The 21,456-nt window shown below is 39.6% G+C and overlaps 1 protein-coding gene across 1 annotated transcript in view; it reads left to right on the forward strand.

Annotated features, from left to right (window-relative positions):
- UNC45A (unc-45 myosin chaperone A) overlaps nucleotides 1–21,456 on the forward strand; it is a 253,863-nt gene that overhangs the window by 201,873 nt on the left and 30,534 nt on the right. Inside the window, exon 18 of the mRNA XM_069222647.1 lies at nucleotides 1,334–1,451. Within this exon, the coding sequence (XP_069078748.1) occupies nucleotides 1,334–1,451 (118 nt within the window). The remainder of the gene's footprint in view (nucleotides 1–1,333; nucleotides 1,452–21,456) is intronic.

Here is a 21,456-nt window from a genome sequence, read left to right on the forward strand (position 1 = left end):
TGCTTCCACCGAATAAGGCCTTCGGTTCTGACGGCGTCCCATTAGATGTTTTGAAATCTAAGCGCTCTGGACCCCCTTGATTACTTTATATCTCATTGCAGCTATAAAACAGTCCATTCCTAAGTAAGTCTGTGAATGTCCCTGTTTTTAAGAAGGGTAAACGTTCAGATCCTAAGTGTTACACTGTCCTATTTCTTTGATTAGTTCGGTGGTTAAGATTTTTGGCCGGATAATGCTGAATAGGTTAATGGAATGGTCCACTGATCACAATGTTTTATCCAGTATTCAATACAGATTCCGGCCCAGTGTAGGGACGGTTGATCAGTCTCAATCTTTATCTTATCATCAACAAATACACAGTAGTGAGACAGGGGGCTTTACCATTGACTTTTATGTATTTGAGCATTACATTTGATAGGGTTAACGAGGAGGAATCATGAGATATTATGCTGCATATGGGGTGGAAACCAACTTAGTCTTATCACTGCGTGATCTCCGTCTTAATCTGTCTGCCTTAGTCTGATTTCAAGCAATGGCGGAGTGCAGTGAGCATTTCAAGTTAAATCAGGGGGTTCGCCAAGGATGTATCCTGGCCCCCATTTTTATTTACATTATACATTCACAGCCTAGAGAAGCCTCTTACTGAAGGTGGAAAGGACACGCCTAAGATTGGACATCGTGTGACTCCTGTGCTGCTCTGTGCAGGTGATGCTGTTATAATTTCCAGAACAGAGAAGGGCTCAATTGTTTGCTTAATTCCTTCGTGTAATTTATGAATAGCCTTGATCTGAGTACTAACTTTACAATCACGTTATGGTGATTGACCCCTGGTTCACTAAGTCTAGAACCTATTGGATCAAAGGTAAAGTTATCAAAGTTACTACATTCCCTTATCTAGGAGTCCTATTTGACTCTTCTATGATGTGGTCTCCTTTGATATCTGCTAGATGTCTTATGCTTACCAGGAGCATTGCATCTTTGTTTTATTTTTCGAATAGGTTGGGGGCATAAATCCATCAAGGCTATGCTTGATATCAATAAAGCCAGATGCATTCCGATCACTGCTTATGGTCGCGGTTTGCCAATCTGACATCATTAATTATATTAGAGAATACATTTTTAAGAAGGCTTTTATGTCTTCCCAGAGTTCATCTTCACTTAGAATTCACAAAAAACGTGGGCTATGGCCAAGAGCCTGAATCTCTTAGTATTAAAGGACTGTTTAGCCCTTAACCGAATGTCCAGTATAACTTTTTCTTTTAAAATAAAAAAAGTAGCTGCATTTTATTTCAGCTTCCTGCACTTTACACATGTTTCTCTGTCTTTTTTGCAGGCAGAAAATCATCAAAGAGAAGGCATTGCCAATGATTGAGGGTTACATGTTTGAAGAGCATGACATGATTCGTCTGGCGGCCACAGAGTGCATGTGCAATATGGCTATGAGTAAAGAGGTGGGGATGAATGTGTAATGGCTATGGCATGTAGTTTAACTTCGATGGATCTTCCTTTGTGACCAGTTTCCTACCAGAAGTAATACCTGGCTTTGAGCCCTGTGTACATTGTTATATTTTCATTTGCTTATTGGACCTGCTTATTCCTTTTACATGAAATAGAATGCCCTTAACCATCTGTTTCTTTTTCCATGCTATTAACCACTGTTCAAAGTGTAGAGCTGTACCAAGAAAAATGTATTCAAACAACTAAGGTTTGACCAGCATCAATTAGGTGGGTGTTGGTGTGATTTTTGACCTCGAAGTGTCAATTTTTCACCTCATTATCTGGGTTGAATAATGTCTGGAAAAATCATCCTCGACCTTTTCAGACCTTTGTATATCGATGTTCCCTTTTTCTTTTCCTGTTAGTGTCCTGCTTTCACTTCCTACTCCTGTTTGTTTCCTTTTTTGCCAGGTGGTGCCCATTGTTATTGTTGTGGATGTATAGAGGTCCAATTCAGGGGAGCTTGGCCCTCCAAAGCAATAGTTATAGCGTCATGGACTATCCTCAACTTAGTTTAGGTTAAATTGAAATTCCCCCAGCATTGGACCTTTCTTTAGATCAGATTGGCCAAACGTGGCTTCATAACTGTTTGTATCTTTGACCTTACTATAACTAAGTTGCACTTCACTCTCCCTGTAGTTGATTGATATAGAAGAAGAACATAACAGGTATTTGTCTAGGTCACTGAAGGCCAATTTTCTGCCCAAACAATGTGCTTTTTCACTGCATGTGGTACTGTGATGAATGTAAGCTACAATTTATTTGTAACAGTGTCTGTGAAGGTATTATCAGATAGGCCTTTTTGTACCTTTTAAGTAAAATATTGATCCAGGCTTTCAAACTTGACTATTAGACCTTTTCCTTTCTAATCGAGATCTCTCTGCCATTTGTCTTTGCTTTCTTCCTTAGTAGTAATCATCCTTATTGCACCCTAATTTGCACTAACTCTGGCACCATACTTGTGAAGTTGCTTCAGAAATCTACTTAGTCATATTACCCTCTGCTTTCTGGCACTGTGCTATTGCATTGTTGGTGCAGTAAGCTTCTAAGTCTGACCAGCAGGTTGTTAGACTAAATTTGTTTAAGGTTTCAGTTTCTGGCGGCACCCTGTTCCATTTTGCTGCTCTGCCATCTTTGTGCCTTTGCTTCTTTGGTTTCTGTTTTAGAACATTTTATTAGCATTTACAAGTAAAGCATATATAGTTATACATAGTTACAAGCAGTAAGTAAGAAAGGTTGATCAAAGTGGTTAGCAGTTCTGGCTAAAGTTAAACACAGTGCTCACATTTGTCTATCCACATGAGAGGTGCTTGTTGCCTTTTCTTCATGCATTGATCTCATGTTTGCTCGCCCTTCCCCGCCTTTCCTTCTGCTAACTCCAAATGTAGAAGGGTCCAATAACAGCCAATGTCCACCAGAAAAGGCAAATTAGTTACAAGTCACTCGTCCCTTCCACACATTGTTTAAAGGCCATCTCAAGGTAAATGCAATATACAACTGAGTAGCATGGTCCAGCCTCTTCTCATCAGTGAAGTCAGTCCAGCACTCAACCCCTCCCTTCCCCCACACCTCCCACACCCTCATTGTTGGGATTATGGCCAGGCTGGACATCACTTCGCTCATATGCCTGATCAAGGGCTTCCATTTGAGTTCAAATCTTAAATGAGATCCCTGAATGTTGCTTGTTTGGTGCTCCATAGCCAGCATCCTCTTAATCATTGCTGCCATTGTGTAGTTGGTAGAGTTTCTTTTTCCATTGGTGTGCTTTGTATGTTTTTCTGCGCCCAGGCATTGTAGGCACATGTCTTTAGACAAGTAAGTCAGAGTAGAGGGTTTCAGGCCAAGGATTAGCTGGGATAGGAAACGTTAAGACCTTTTATGGTAGTGCAGAGACCTCTCTCCAGAACAGACAATCCCATCATATGTGAAGTGCTTCACCAAGCGGGACACAGGCTTTCCAGCACCTGGAGGAAGCATTGTGGTACATGTGGTGCAGTCGATGGGGGAGTGTAATGCCAGCCGGAACAGAATTTATAGTGTATCTCCCGTCCATGAATGGATGCAGAGAAGGTGTGCATGTCCCTGTGTAGTTTATGCCAGTGCTTAGGCTTTCCTGTGGGCCCTAGTACTCGTTTGCACTCTTTGTTACTTCACCATGTCTGTGCGGTCTCTTGTGCCAGCAGAAGCTTAGATATTGCTGAGATCATGCCCTGGGTGCCAAATCAGTTTGGGGAACTGGAGTTCAAAGAGACCTTTTGCTCTAGTGGCTTCTGTGGAAGTATGTGGTGTGTGACTTAGTGCCATATCTCTGTGTATCACAGCCGCTCTGATTCGGGAATGTTGTAAGAGGTTCTACATTGCTGAAAGGTTTTAGGTGTGATGGAGCCTTACATGTCACCAGTCATTTTACAGCCTCCATCCCTCTAGGGTAGGAAGGAGCGGCTGTCAAGAGCGGGTGGGAAGGCCTGGTTCAAATGTATTGGTGTGTAAGGGGATGGATAGGACACAAGGCCCTGCTCTATTACATGTTCTTAACATTGTTGCAACAGGGATGCTGAGATAGGAGTTAGGTGGTATATGACTTTTATCCAACCACACCAGATCCCAACAAAGTTGACAAACTATGGCTAGGTCCATCTGCCTCGAGTATTTCTCAGGGAGAATGGTGGACCAATCCGCCACCAGCAGGTTGCGGGGCTACCTAATAGCATGGGATGCTAAGCTGCCAACCCACCCATCTGCTGAGGTTGAATCATACATTTTTGGGAAAGTCTTGTTGCTGTACCTTCCATGTAAAGGCCTTCAATTTAGTTGGATGTGTGTTAGGTATAAAGGATGGAGCCATATTAGCAGGGCTTCAAATAGAGGAAGCATGGGAGTATATTCTTTTCGAGAGTGTTGATTCTAACAAACCAGTAAAGCATTGGCTCCCCCATGAATGAAGCTCTTTGGTAATAGTCAGTAGAAAGTGAGGGTAATTAGCCACAAAGAGTTCCAAGACCTGGCGCATGAGTTGCACTCCAAGATATTTAATGGAGGATTGGGCCCATTGCACAGGAAACAAGGTGACAGGTCAGCCACCTCAGCAACCACAAGTGTCAAATTTAAGATTTCTTATTTGTCAAGATTAACATTATATCTGGTGGCCCTTTGAAAGGGCTGTCAAACCCAACACCACAAGCTCACCAATCGGTGCCAAGTTCAGTACCAATAACCCCATAAAAGAGCATGCCAAAATGGAAAAAAATATATATAAAGATCTTAATCTCTCTAGAAAAATCAGTCTCCTATGTTCAGGTCTGAGGAAACCACTTCCAAAGTATCAATGTGTGTAATCACAAGATCCTGTATAAAATTAAAAAACAAATACTACTCAATACTTGTAAATGCACAATCCAGTAGCATATACATTAATCTCTACATCATAATATCCCATCCCTACCATAATCATAAAGACAGGTGAGAAATTGTATGGACAATTAAGGGTGCATGTAGACCAGTGAGCCATGTAAGTGTAATAACCACGGCCACAATTAGAGCTTTTCACCCCCTTATCTACTGAGCCAATGCAACCATTGTGACAAACCATCAAAAAGTGCAACAAACAAAACACTAATAGAGCAGGGGTATACACCAGTACAGCTACTTGCTAAACATTCAGAATTTCAAAATAGCATAGGAGTGCAACCCTACTTCATGTTACTCGGCCTGAAGGTAAAGTGTCATGAAGAAACCCCCTTAAGTCATACCCTCATAGGGGTGTGGAATTTAATAAAATATCTACTTGTCCATGGGACAGGTTGCTTCTCAAATCTACTTGATCTGTAAAAATATGCGTGTCCCTTTGGTGCCATGTGGTGTTGCGACAAATTATGGCAGCAATCTCATTATGTAAGAACTCTGTTAATAGCGTCTCTGCTTATGCCAGGGTTAGTACTATAGTAGAGATTGAATGCTAGCAATGCCCAGCCCTTCTATAGTAATTTCCTTATTTTGCCACCTTTCCGTAGATCTATGTACTGGGGCTGGGGGAAGCAGTTCATAATAGTTCAGGGTTGGAAAGCCTTTGAGTCTGATCAAACCTACTATCTTGCATGTTTGAAGGATTTTCACCAGCTCTTCTCTTATCTTTTCCCATACTTGGAAAGGTTGGAAATTTACTCCTGACAAGGGCTGAAGTAGAAGTTCTCACAGGGTTGGGAAAAAAGTGTTTGAAGGGAAGTGAACTTTTAAATGGGCAATAAATTTTCACATGAGCAAATCTACCCATGTATATTGTCTCGTGCTAGAAAACAGTTCACAAATATCTTCGAGGAGTATGATTTCCTGGTCTACTTCTGTAAATTATTGTGAATTCATGAAAGCCTATATTGCAAAGACATACCATGGGTGCCCTGTTGTCATTTTTTAAAGAATTGGGCCCCTAATTAGTCTGACGTTAACCAAGGCATTTTGATTTTATTACAGTTCTATTTCTCACTCTATCCATCTATCGGCTGGCTTTACTGTGAGTGATAGTATTCTGCTCTTCCACAAGAAGCATATTGGCACACAATGTAGTTTTGTTCTGTGCCTGGACCTACTGTTGCAATGTGTGCTTTTTGGGACCCGAAAACCTTTTTTTTGCTTTTTGCTAATGTTTGTTACAATTGCGTGGGCCTGGCAGCTCCCACAACAATAAAGTGTTACAAAAGCCATGTTAAAACAAGATAAGCATTGACAAAACCAAAAGACTGACAACCAATGTCAGATCGGTTGGCTTTCCCAGTGCTTGTTTATTTTCGTGTTTCCCATAATCTTGTCGAAAATGGTTACACTGATTTTCCATTATGAATATTTTTTGGACTACTAGCATGCATCAACACATTTTACTAAATTATACTTCAAAGAAATAGTACCTAAAATTTCACAGTAATTTAGCAAAACAATTTTTTTCTACTTGCATTTTTTCTTAACATTTTATTTTGAAAGAAAATACTCATCAATCTTGCTTACAAACTTCTGCAAACATTTGCATCTAATCAGAGAGCATTCTGGGAGCATTACACATAGCCTCATATTGTTAAACTTTACAAACGTGTACACTTTTTTACTGGAACCCTACTGTTAGTAGTGCAGTGTGACCTTACAACTTTGATTTAGAGCCCTCACCCAAATAATAAAGCCTTTGCATTAATGAACCACAAATACAAGTTCGGACAGCATTAACGTACGGGCACAAACATTATCTCAACTGCAGACAGTTCCCTTCCCTGTAAGCTGTTAGCCACAGGGTTTGTGCTGCAGGGAGTGGGTCTACTTGTCCCAAGGACAAAATAAACATAAAAACTTGCTGTCCATTACCCCAAACAATATGTCCCGGGCATCCTCAGTAAGACAGGATATAACAACAAAGAAATCTACAAGTAATACTAACAGAGTAAGGCAATACGCCCATGCAGCTACCTATCAAACATTCAACATAAAGTAGGAGAGTGCTCCTTCCACCTGTTACATGGGGTGGAAGTGAAGCGCAATGTTGAAGCCCCTTAAATACAACCATCAGTAAAAAGGTCACTTCATAATATCATCTTGTGCAACACCCATCTTACAAGCCATACCTATCGCATTCCCATCAAAAGCCATATCGGATCCTACATATGCAATTGATCTATTTCTACATCTAGATATATAATCAAAAACCCAAATACTATGCTCCGAAACATTTCCTTTCGTCCGAGCGCATTGATATTGATTGCATGTATAATATGCAGTCTACATCTTATAGTCAACAATTCACTTGGTGATAATAGTGAGAATATTTATTTCCACATTTGTATTATTATCCAGTATCCAAACCTCCACACGTAAAGTAAATCATGTAATTCTACTTTCACAGCAGCCATTGTTCAAGCCGTGTGTTTTCATCAATAATACTGTCATGGCCCTCATTAAGATATGATATTGTCATGCCCCTCACTAAGACCATCTAGTCAATCAATATTTCCAGCACCAACTGTTTAAATGTGGAATCCTATATGGTCAAGTCACTAAATTTGCAGTGCCATTCTGTGAGATATTACATAAATCAATACACCACTCAAGGTGCTTGGCGGACATCTTTAATAGTGCATGTTTGTATGTTCTCCCATTCACCATCTAATTGAAATGAAAAATCAAAAAAGGTAGTGATAGGCAGGTTGTAATACATTCATATAACACTACCATGTCCAAAATATTATCTATTGCCAAAAGTCCAATTCTCTCAGAACCTACCTACTCCATAATCTAGTATAAAATAACAGCAATCCAAGAACAAGTTGCCAACAGATAGTACTTGTTCAAATCACTCTTACATTGCAAACCCTCAATGATAGCTTTAGGCTGATATCACTGGCACAGATGGCGAGCCTGCAGAGCTATATGGGTCCACTCACAACACCATTGCATGTATATCTGTACTATACATCAAGTTACCCAAAAAGTACCGTAATTCAATATTTAGCCCTTGATTTAAAGTTCTTAATTTTATTCTCCATGTAGCTTCCTGACACCTGAGTTTGAGTTCACGATTTCCACCCCACACATTATTATCAATATGGTCAATCCCATGAAATTTGAAGTGCATATGATGATTCTGAGCACCATCTTCTAATGCATGCATAACAAGTGGATATTTTATACCATGCTGTTTAAGAGCTCTAAATTGTTCAGTGATCCATTCCCTCAGAGTCCTGATCATACTCCCCAGATAAACTTTTTTACATTGACAAATTATTGCACAGACCACATACCTCATCCTACAGTCTATATGACTTGTGATCACAGGGATACTAGTGTTACTGAAACATAATTTTAGCGTCTTGCCATTTCCCAACTGCACATATGGCAGTGGACACATTTGTAAAACCCTTTACTCCGTTCAGATAGCCAGAATCATTGTGTCACAGGTAAAGGATAACTAAGGCTAATCCTATTAGTGAGTGACACCCCTTTACGGAATGTAATCCTTGGATTGGGTGATATAAACGGTTGTAGAAGTCAATAAATGCCAGTGCTTCTTAGGCAACTGTACAGTTTGCCAGATTCGGGTTATAATTAGTGATAATGTCTCACTCTGAGTTTTATTAGCGGTGCTCTTCTGTTTGTAGGCTAATTTACAAGTATGTTTGAGCTGGCATGCTTTTGTACTATTAACTCACTAACAAAAGAAAAAAGAAGATAGTTAAAAATGGTACTCTCTAACTTATGTCTTCTTGGAAGCTCAGTGAGTTTATTAAGAATGCCCTCGCCCACTATATAGTTGCATTCTACATCATCGGGTGTGCTACAACACCTAGAGTAGAGTAGAGTAGAAGAGAGAGAGAGAGAGAGAGAGAGAAAAAGAAAGAGAAAGAAAATGAATGAGAATATTTGTATTCCCTGTTGGCAGTCACTAGCTCCCTGTATCCCACTCTGAATATATCAACATGTTTCGGCCCTCTATTCTAGACCCTAAAGGTCACTGGGCCTTCATCAGGATAATCGATCCTTTACCCTGATAGACCCCCTATTTGTTAAATACCTACTGTGTAGGGGTGACTCTGATCACTTTGGCCTTCTTAGCCCTATTTCCCAGTAACACCTTGGTTGCTCCTGTGGAGAGAGTATGTATAGTTTACTATTCCCTTTATACTCTCTCAAATAACCAAGAAGTTAAAGTTACAACCCAGGTTCCATGCTCAACATGTACCATCACAAGGGCATCTCACTCATATAGTGAATTTAAATGACACATTTCCCTCTCCGTGTTAGACCATATTTACTGTCCTAATCATTTTCCTTACCTAAGTTTCATATCAATTCTTCCGAAACCGGGGTAGCAGTGGGAGCGTCACCCTGTAGTCACACACTATGCAAATGTTCAAGGCAATATGATTAGGTTGTTCCTACTCCATTGTTCACATTTGTGATAATCTCTTGTATTTAATGTATGGTTAGGCTCTTTATAGGGGTATGCCTTGTGTTTCATAGGGCGTTCCTTACCCTAACCCATCTAGCGTCCTCCTTGGAGTCCCTCCTTAGTACCTAGTGCACTTATTCTCAACGTGAATTGTGTTTTCGCATAGCACAACCCATCGTAGGCCTCTCTTTAACAGGGGGCCTCTCTGTACGCACTCGGTACCAAGAAGACATAAGTTAGGGAGTACTATTTTTAACTCTCTCCTTCCCTTTCATTTGTGAGGTAATAATTTGTTGTTAGGACAAGGGAGGAGGAATACCTCTCACCCTTTTTGTTGTCAAGTCATGCTTTTGTACTAGCCAGCATACCTACGTCCTTATGATAACCTCTTAAGTAATCTCTGTGCATTTTTCTGTAAATTTTCAAGATAATCTTTATCCTCACAAGCACGTGGTGTTGGGTTTAATGGCTCATAAACTGTACTGTATGTCACTTTCTGCTGAAAATTATCAGTCTTTTTGGTTTTGGCATTGTGTTAGTTGAAAGTAGAATTCGATCTGCTCACTTTTAGATTGGATATGGTACTGCAGTATCACAAATAATTTAGTTTATGTTTATGGCACATATTGGTGGGTAAAGCTATGTAATTGCTTTTTATTTATATCTGATACGTGGCTATTAATTATTTTTATCCCTGATGAAGTCGAAGGCGGTTGTGCCATTACAACAAACGTGTTGGCTGTTTTGTGTGTATTACCCTTGTGTACCCATAAGAAGCTTTACCTCTGTGCTTGAACTGATGTAAAGAAACACAGGCTCATGGAAGTTCTTGTGGATCCAACAAAGGACAACAGAAACAATACTAATTTTATTTGGACAATTTGTGTTACTTTGAGTCCTCAGGACATTCTGTGTTCAGTTTTTAACCCTTTTTGTGGGTTAATTTTGGGGTTGTTTAGTGGCCAACTTTTGCCCCAGAGCACCAATTTGTGGTTTGGTTTGCCTTCCCTGATATATTTAGAAGAGCGCCTGTGTGCCGAGCTACCATTCTTTTGATTACCGAATTGGTTGAAGTTTTAATTATATCTGTGATACCCATTATTAAAGGATAACTCCAGGGTATATCTTAAGATATTTTAAAAATTGTATTTGATCCCTGAGATTATCCAACAAACATTTATCTAAGAACTCCCAGCAATGGTCAAGTTCACAGTGGTGTGGTATTCACCTACTATGGTTTGAAACATTGCACATGATGAAGCAGGCCGCAAAACGTTTTGGGTGAGACAATTTTTCAAAATCTTTTAAGATTCCAGCAAAATAATCCAAAAATAGAAAACAAAAAATTGTTTTTGGTGGTTACCTCGCATTCTTGGTGATATTATGAGTAGGAACGGATAGTAGGTTCTTTCTCCTTATTGTAATGATCACATAGGTTTGCCCTCCCATAGGTCAATAGTCCTGCCTAGGCATAATCACCTTGCTATGTTAGTGCCCCAGCAGTCTTGCGACAGTCTCCAACTTATCTTTTGTCCTTGGACGCAAGGGCCATGCTGCTGTCACTGATTTCAAGAAGGCTCTGGAAACGAAGATCAGGTTTTCACTATCTTTAGGTTGAAGTTAGTTTATGATATGTGTTCTTCATTTAGGGTCTGGTGCTTCGGGTTAAAACTGAGGTTTTTCAGCAGGAGCTCTATAAGTCTGCAATATGCCTTTTCCTTTGCAGGCAATGCATCCCTGCTTTTCAGTTTCCACTACTTGCGTTAAAATGAAAATTTCCCACTACTCATTGTATTTCCGATGTAAACTTCATCAATCTTCAATTCCTCTCCTGAACAGAAAGAGCAGACATTAAAGCGATGGGGTTTGATCTATCTTCAGTCCTCCATTGCTCACCCTGCTAGGCTTGCGCTATAAAAACAACACAACTTGCATAATACATACCTGAGATAATTTCAACAAAGAAACCAAATGGGGAAGTAAAAAAAGGTGTGATCTGTCGGTCAGTCCGGTCATCAGTACTTAGAGTGTAAGAAGAGACAGAAGAATAGATCTTTTTTTTTTATTTTAAGTTTTAAGAAGAAAGTTTATTGAAAAATCATACAGTACAAATAGAAAATATATAAATACATTTGATAATAGAAATGAAATTAATACAACAACAGTTCAATTTCTGAGAAAACACGTAGTAGAAGAAAACACTTTAAATATAGTAATACTCTAAAACCAAAGTATATATGCATATATTAAAAATATTATTATAAGAGATAGTTAAATATAAGTATGTACATTAAGGTAGGGAGAAAAAACAACAATTCATGGTGGTTTAGAGACCTCCTCATTTCTAGGAAAATTATCACATGCAGAATAAGTCAAAGAGTTTAAGTAATTTGTGATAGGTAACCATAGCATGTCTCCCTTAATAGCAAGGGATACGGGAAACATAAGCTCTATCCAGCCTATGATTGTAGCACACATCATACCACCAAGCTTAAAAGGATAATTGAAATGTATAGGGACATTCAAAAAGCATGTGTTTAAGTTCGGAGATCGGCGTATTACAGGACCAACAGGAGGACGGGAGGTTAGAATTTATTTTATGTAAAAAAAGAAGGTGTAATTAATAACCTATTATATATAAAGAACAAAGTTTGAATTGCATTAGCTGCTCTAGAAGACTTCTGTATTTTAATCCACACTCTGTTCCACAAAGAAGGTGAAAGTGAAATATCCAGATCCGTTTCCCTCTGCATTTCTATTACCGACTTAGGTCTGTCTTTAGGAAGAGCTGTAAGAGTTACAAGGGAGTCCGGAGACCATGATACGTCTGCTGCCGGTCTCCCGTCATGTCTATTTACGGATCGCGTCGCATCTGAGATCCCTTGTAACGCATGCTATACCATACACACTTGTTCTATATTCAGGATTACTGGAATCTCATAATACAAATAATACCTCCAATTTGCGAAAGCCTTGAAAAAGTCCAGTGTGACGAAACACCTGTCGGCTGTTTTCTTTCAACTACAAAAAATTGTATTGGCCTAGAAATTACTTGCCTGTTTTCCTTCAACTACGAAAAATTGTATTTGGCCTAGAAATCACTTACCTAGTGTACTTCATTGGATCAGGTCACCAACTCTCCTGTTACAAGTACCAAGGAATAAATGGCTTATACTTTGACCTTGAGATGTGCCGTGGTTTTCTTCATTTCATAGATGGACTGTGACCTACATAGGAAACAAACCTCACACCCTGTGGCTGGGTGTGGTACCACTGGAGCACTCTTCTTCACAAACAATGACTTTCTCATCATAAACTTCAATCATCGATTTTGGCAGATATATTGGAAGTGCGCACCATTCTTACACACCTACATTTTCTGTTGTTGATAAAAAGTAAGATGTCGTCTGCATAGGCCGAAAATCTTCTGTCTTTCCCCATAATGGAAACAATGCAAATTTGGATTAGTTCTAGGTTTCAATAGAAAAGGTTCCAAGGCAAGAACAAACAAAAGTGTTGACAATGGACAACCCCGACCAACTACTCTATGGAGTGAGAACGAGGGAGAAATAAGACCATTTAGAAAAATAGCTGCTTTAGGAGAGGAATACAATAACAAAATTAAATTGATAAATTTAGCTCCAAAGCCAAACCACGAAAGTGTTGAAAAAATAAGACCAATTAACCCAATCAAAAGCTTTTTCAGCATCTAGAGCTATTGCAGCTAGAGAGTCTTTATATGCCACGTACCTCCTTAAGATATTAAAAAATAGGCGTGTGTTGTCTGATAATAGGCGTCCTTTAATAAAACCAGACTGCTCTTTACCAATTAACTCAGGTAGGAGCAATTCCAAACGCATAGCAATAGTGTAGGCAAAAATGTTATAGTCCAAATTTACTAGAGATATAGGTCTATAATTCTTACAAAGCCTTGGATCTTTATTATCTTTTGGTCCAAGAACTATTAAAGCTTCCTGGAAAGACCCTCCATAGGTTTTCGATTCAACAAAATAGGGAAGAAGCTCAAATAAACTTGGAACCAATAATTTAGAAAACCGTAAATAGAATTCAATAGTAAAGCCATCAGGGCCTGGGGCTTTACCGTTTTTAGTAAGTTTTAGTGCACTAAGAATGTCATCAATAGAAATATCATTATCAAGCCCAGAAAAATCAGAAGAGTGAAGTACAGGTGTCTTAATGTTAAGCAAGTATTGATCAATAAGATCCTGAACTGCAACAGAATTAGGAGTATACAGTTGTGTGTAGAAATGAACAAATTCATCTAACACTTCTTCATTCTTATGTAATAATAGATTGGAGGAGTTATAAATAGATTATATCTTTTTTGATTTTAAGATAATTTGCTAAAAGTTTTCCTGATTCATTTTGGCACCCATAATACTTAGCACTAGACGAGAAGAATTAGCGATATCAGTCGAATTTTTATTGAAAGTGAATTTAGCTTGAAGTAAGTCATTAAGACAACTTGTAGATTTGGAGGAGTAATAAAGATTCTCTAATTGTTTGATGCGATTCATTAAATTAAGCAATTTTTTATTAGCTGTTTTCTTTTTGTTGGCAACATAAGATATAATAAAATCCCTAGAGGCCGCTTTCAATGTATCCCAGATAATTTGAACCGATATCTGAGGGGTATCATTATCTACAAAGAACTGTGTGACAAATTTCTCAAACAGCTGAGTAAAATTATTATCGAGAAGTAGTGAATTATTAACTCTCCTCTGATTGTGTGCGATAAGATCAGGGTCCATGCTCACAGCAGCATGATCTGAGATGAATATGGAGCCAATCTCAGAACCCAAAACATGTTGTACAAGAGGTTGTGAGACAAACAGATAATCAATCCTTGATTGGGAAAAATGTACTGGGGAAAAAAAGGAAAATTCCTGTAATGTGGGATTACACAATCACCAAACATCCGCTAATGCTCTTTGTTAAATCATGGAGGTAAACTGTGAAAAGACTGTGGATGGAACAAATCGAGAATTGGATTTGCGATCAAGAAAGGGGTCCATAACCATGTTACAGTCCCCTCCAAAAATCAAATATTCATCTGAAAGAATCATTAACTTAGCTAATATTTCATTCCAAAAGGATTTATCAGGTTGGGTTGGTGCATAAACATCAAATAAAGTGAGAGGTACTTTATTAATATTCATTGAAACTATAACCCATCTACCCTGCTCATCAGAATCTTGAGAAATATCAGTAATGTTCAAAGCCTTATGACACAGTATAGTAACCCCATTTCTTTTCCCGGTACCCGGAGATGCAAAAACATAACCTACCCATTGTCTTTTAAGTTTAGCTACCTCATCACCTGTTAGGTGAGTCTCTTGCAACAGAGCAATAACAGCTTTCAATTTTAAAATATGTGTCAAAACTTTCTGACGCTTTATTGGGGCTCCCAGACCTTTAACATTCCATGAAAGAAATCTAATTGTCATTTAATATATAGAAAATGTAATATGACTATGAAATTAATGCATATAAACCACTTATCAACATGAAGAAATTGAACCAAAAAAAAACATTTGTTATACAGAAAAAGAAAGAAATAGCTCTGAGCATGAGAAAATAGAAAGAAGAACAGAAAAGGAGGAAAAATTAAGAGCAGAAGAGGTGAAGTAAGAGAGAACAAACAGAACAAAATAAAGAAGAAAACATGAAAACCACAGAAAAAACACATACCGAGTAATAAAAACATACCTATAAGACAAAAAAACAATGTGAGGGTGGTGAAACCACAAAGGAAGACGACGCAAGCTTCACTCCACCACCACAGACAGGAAGGGAAGAGGGACCCGGTTACATAGGTTGCTACCACAAAACACGAGTATGTAAATGCATGAAAATCTAAAAAGAGAGAAACATATGAAACAATGAAAACCGTGGATAATTGAACCAATTTAAGATTTCAAAAACCAAAAATGGGCATATCCATTAAACAAGAGCATAATAGTAAAACAAAGAAACAAAATAATACAGTATTCGAGTCTCTGATATTTTGGAAGTGTCCATTGTGTCACCCCTACAAGACTCAATAAATCGCTGAAGCAATACTGGAACTTCATATGTTGTGGTCTTATTATTGTAGGTCACCTTGAACAAACATGGATGAAAGAGACCATACAGAGCATTAAAGTAACTTCAATGCCGGACGCATATCCAGAAATTTCTTTTGTTTGTCCTCTGTTGACTTAGCATAGTCCTGAGCGAAAAAAAGATTAGAACCTGACTACGTGATCCAACCTTTAGCTTTTGCTGCTCTGAGAACCTTTAGCAGGTCTACTTACTCCAAAAAAATAAAGTATTATTCCTCTTGGTTTCTTTGATGTCGAAGCCAAATGTGAGGGATGACCATGTCTGTGCGCTGTTTGTATATTCAAAACAGGCGAAATAGGGAAGTCCAGAATCTTTGGCAGAAATGTTTGAAAGAAAGATTGAGAATCTGAGCCTTCAATTCCTTCAGGTAGACCATAGATACCTAGATTATTCCTACGATTTCGATTTTCTGTATCCTCTGCATGCTTTTTTAACATAGTAACTTCAGACTGCAGAGATTGAATAACCTTCGCTGAATCCTCAAGCACTTCCACTCTTCGTTCCTTACGAGAGACTCTGTTTTCCACAAGCGACCATTTGTCGTCCAATAATTGTAATTGTTTGTTTGTATCCTCCATACAGGGTTTAAGCGCTCTTATTTCTTCAAGGAGTAACTCCATAGGAATGGTATCAACAACTTTAAGAGGAGATGGAAGATCCTTTTTAGCTCTCTTATTAGAGGACGTTGGAGCCGTTACAGGAAGCTTGGACGATATTTTATTAATAACAGTAGGAGGAGAAATAGGCGTTGAGAGTGTAGCATCAAGAGTAGTAGACCCAACGTTCTCCATATTTGATGAAGGAGCAAATGAGTTGACAAAGAAATATTTTCAGAACCTTTATTGCTCTGTACTAGATCTGCCCATAAGCACCTATTAATAATTCTGGCCAATATATACTAAAGCATGTATTTTATGAAGGGAGGTTCATCTCAAAAAGGAGAGCAGCCCACAATTCTCGTTAAGCTGGACCAAATCGTCCAAAAAGGAAAATACGGTGAATACAGAACCTATATACACATCCATAAACCAAAAAAGTGCAAAAAGAAACTCTGAGCGCGATGAACAGAGCAAAAACGAAGTCATGAGGTGAAAAGTGAAGAAACAAAATGGCGGTCGCAATAATTTCCTCAGAAGAAAAACATGTAAGTCACTGATAAAAGGTGCAAAAAAATACCTTTTACTTCATTTCAAGGGGAATAATGCTGTCCGGGCATATTCCCCTAACTTTTCCTCTCTTCAGCAGCATTGAAATCCTAAAAAAGAAATGAGCCGGCTCCCTGTATCTCCGTCGCGATCACGGAGCTCCGGTGAAGGTGGCCATCTTCCCACGGCGCCTAGCCACGCCCCACAGGAATACATCTTTAACTTTTAGGTCTCAGCCTACCATACAGCGCAACTGTTTGGTTTGCGAAAGACATTTTGTGGAGTTTGACCTGGGAATTAATGCTGCCTTGCACTTGTTATTGGCTTTGTGGTTTGTAACTCACGTTTTCCGGCTATCAGTTCACTGCCTTTATTTGCATTAGTTTCCCTGGCTCAAGTACGTCCTTGCCCATGCTAAAGTCATGTTTACAATATCCTTCCATGAACTAGTTTTTTTGGTAATAAACAGACTTGTAAATTTTGGTAACTGGTCACATCACGTTTGCTGGTCACATTTGCTGTGTATTCAAAGTCCTAGGTCACATTTCAGGCACTGTCTTCCGGAGGAGTATGCTGTTTACTTTGCTTTCGGCTGACATCAAAGTGAGAGTGTTTATAGGATTCAGGACTGCAGATTAGTCTCCCCATGAAGTAGGGAGTGTCACAGTTCTTTTAATAGATTTCCTGTTAAATAATAATTTGTGTTTATGGGCTAATCAATTCTGTCAGTCATCTGGCTGTCACCCACACTTCTGTTAATTTATTCTTACATATCAACGTTGCTTAGAAGCACGCTGGGATGACTATCAGGTACTTATAATACTGCCCCCTCCCCTTCATCTTGTGAGAAAGTATACGCATAGCCTGGATCTGTGAAGCTCTTGGTTGTGATTGTATTGTGATAAAATGAGGGGCTTCCTGCGTGTTTCATTTTGTTTTTCTTTCTTTAAGTTTAGTTTCCTCATAGTGGTGGCTGCGAGAGGGGGTTAAAGCCCTTTGCCGCTTTTGGGGGACCTCAAGAATACAGATATTTTTCTTCTTAACTAGTCTTGGCGCAGCTGTAGTGGCGCCATGTTTCATATCTCTTTCTTTCCATTTTAGCGTCTTTCTAATGGATTGTCTCTCTTGCCACTAAACTAGTCACTGGCAGCTTGTCTTTATTAGCCAGCATTGTTGGTAGCAATGTCCTCTTTGTTTTTTTTATCCTCTTAGTCTACTGATTAAAAACTGTTCCTCCCGCCCATCAGTTTAGCTTTTCTGCAACAATCCTTCTTAATAATAAGTAACATGGTGCGTTTGCGTTGGTCTATTGGCAAATTGCTCTCAGCTGAGTTAAATGATTGAAAGATCTCAGCCTTTTCGTGCCTTACTTGAAGGTTGTAAAAAATGTCACCCTGCTCTTATCCAATGGGTGACAAGGAAGAGCATTTATAATACCAATGCACTAATCATCTTCCTGTTCTAAAATGAGATACTGACATTAACCCCTTCGCTGCCAGGCCTTTTCCCCTCCTGTGCCAAGCCTTTTTTTTGGTCATTTGGGGAAGTTTGTGCTTAGGCCCTCATAACTTTGTCCACATAAGCTACCCACGCCAAATATGCGTCCTTTTTGTCCCAACATCCTAGGGATTCTAGAGGTACCCAGAGTTTGTGGGTTCCCCTGGAGGAGACCAAGAAATAAGCCAAAATACAGTATTTTTTTTATTTTTTTAATAAAAATGGGAATAAAGGGCTGCAGAAGAAGGCTTGTATTTTTTCCCCTGAAAATGGCATGAACAAAGGCTTTGCGGTGCTAAAATCAGTCTTCCCAGCTTTCAGGAACAGGCAGACTTGAATCAGAAAACCACATTTTTCAACATAATTTTGGCATTTTACTGGGACATACCCCATTTTTAAAAATTTTTGTGCTTTTAGCCTTCTTCCAGTTAGTGACAGAAATGAGTGTGAAACCAATGCTGGATCCTGGACAGCTAAACATTTCTGAAAAGTAGACAAAATTCTGAATTCAGCAAGGGGTCATTCCTACAGAAAATAACAGCTGAAATAAAAAGAAATATTGAAATTGAGGTGAAAAAAACAGCCTTTTTCCTCCATGTTTTACTCTGTAACTTTTTCCTGCGGTGTCAGATTTTCAAAAGCAATATACCATTACGTCTTCTGGTTGCGAGGACATATAGGGCTTTTAAGTTCACCAAGAACCCTAGGTACCCAGAGCCAATAAATGAGGTCTACCTTGCAATGGGTTTTCATTGTATACTGGGTATACAGCAAGGTGCCTGCAACAGGAAAAGGCCGCAAATGTGTAGAGATTGAGGGGATAGCACAGCGATTTGATAAGCACAATTTTTTAAAATTCATTTTTAGGTTGACTTTGCTTTGGGGACCCACATAAGAGAGGTATCATTTTACTTGGGAGTCTGAGGGGAACCCCGGGTGGTAGGAAATTTGTGCCGGCACAGTGATCCTACAAAGAAAAGTGAGGAAAATATGCTTTTTTTAAGCAAATTTTGAGGTTTGCAGGGAGTATGGTAAGAAAATGTTGGGGGATCCACGCAAGCCACACCTCCCTGGACTCCACTGAGTGTCTAGTTTTGAAAAATGTTAGGGTTTGGTTGGTTTCCCCAGATGACCGCCACACCTGGGACCAAAAACACAGGTGCCCTCCCCCCCATTGCAAAAATAGGTAGTTTTGTAATAGATAATTTGGATGTATCCACATCATTCTGTGTTGCTGCAAACACTAAAATTGTGAAAAGAAATGCACTTAGGTTATGTTAAAATGACCCCTCACCCACCAACAAAGTAGGTGGCATGCTTCATCATCGGGGTCTCACCCCCGAGACACCTAGCATGTCACGGGTATGCTGCAACGCCTGATTACAGCGGAGCAGGTTTTGTCATTTTTTACAACACATAATGGTTGGATTTGGCACAAGGGTGAGTGAAGGTTCAGTAGATCAAATTTTATTAACAAGAGATTTCACAAAAATGAAATGCACTGTTAATAACTGAAAGGCCAAAAAACTGAACCAATGACTCGCAGCTCGTGAGCTGTTAAACCGTGACAAGGCACCAACCGCTTTACAGTCCATTCATACACATTTCATACATGACATGCACAGGACTATTCATGCCGCCAGCCCGGGCCCAGCACATTACAACACTTTCATAAACAGACAGCGCCATTCAAGGGCCCATCACTTTCATACGCCCACATGCCTTATAGAGCAATCACACCAGCTGATGGGAGTGTGTGGACTGGCGTTTGGCTGGCATCGTGTTGCAGTGGCCAACACCAAGTCACTATTCACACCTCCAGCCAAGTGCCACTCCACTCACACCTCCAGCCATGCGCAACTCCACGCACACCTCCAGCCATGCGCCACTCCACGCACTCCGCCAGCCAAGCGCCACTACACGCACAGCACCGGCCAAGCACCACTCCACAAAACAGCGCCAGCAAAGCGACACTCCACACACACCACCAGCCAAGCGCCACTCCACGCACACTGCCATCACTTTTATTTATTTTTTTAAACAAAAAAACACTAATTAAAAATAAGCACAAAACTACAAAGACAAAAGCTCTAACTGAATACATTACAGTAAGGTCAGCAGTGAAACTGAACATATGAAAATATAAAACAGGCAGTTTACGCTCACGTAGTTCCCAATAATTTTATTGAGTGTAGTAACTCCTGAAACAGTCACCCACACACAGCCCAGGCTTTGAAGGACAATCTGGGCAGTACATAGGAGTTTCCCTCCGGATACCTCTTTGAGCACAGGGAGTGGGCGTGGGAGGAATGTGCTCAGCAAAGTGGTGATCTTTCAATCAGGCCACATCCTCCACCACTGCTTCTCTAGGAATTCTTACCTGTTCCACCACAATAAGGCTCTCGATCACTGACTCCTGAAATTTCACAAATGTCATCTTTGACTCTGAAGAACTATCCTTAAACACAATAAAAGCATTAAAAGTTGCCAAGTGGAACAGGTGAATCGCCAACTTGTTATACCAAACGTAAGACTTACGAACAGCAGTATAAGGTTCCAACTTCTGATCAACTCTATCAGCACCTCTCTTGTGCTTATTATAATCTAAAATGCACACAGATTTGCGCACTTCAGCAACCTGACCCCAAACAGTCACAGGGGAAGTACTCTCATCATGGATGGTAGTTAGCATGTAGACATCCCTCCTGTCTGTAAATTTCAGAGCTAGCAGCTCATCATTCTGCAAGGCACTGCACTGTCTCCCCTCAAGTTTTTTTTTTTTTACAGACAAGCCCCCTTGAATAGCCTTTCCGGTGTCCAGTCTAAACAATTCCCTGAACAACTGCACTCCAGTGTAAGAAGTTATCTATGTACAAATGTTGACCTTTGTTAAACAGTGGTCTACCAAGTTCCGATACAATTTTCTCACTAATTCTAATAGTGGGCGGACAACCAGGGGGTTCAATACTGGAATTCCTACCCGTGTAGACCTGGAAATTATACACATATCCTGTACTACTTTCAGACAGCATATACATTTTAATTCCATACAGTGCCCTCTTGCTAGGAATGTACTGCCTAAAAACCAAACGACCTTTGAAAAGGACCAAAGACTCGTCCACAGCTATTTCTTTGCATGGAACATAGACCTCTGAAAAACGATCTACAAAATGATCAAGGACAGGCCTAATCTTAAAAAGATGGGCAGGATCAGGGTGATCTTGTGGTAAGGCTAAAGCATTGTAAACAAAATGCAGCATTCGAAGAGGA

The sequence above is a fragment of the Pleurodeles waltl genome, chromosome 3_1 (genome assembly GCF_031143425.1).
Source record: "Pleurodeles waltl isolate 20211129_DDA chromosome 3_1, aPleWal1.hap1.20221129, whole genome shotgun sequence".
Lineage (NCBI taxonomy): Eukaryota > Metazoa > Chordata > Amphibia > Caudata > Salamandridae > Pleurodeles > Pleurodeles waltl.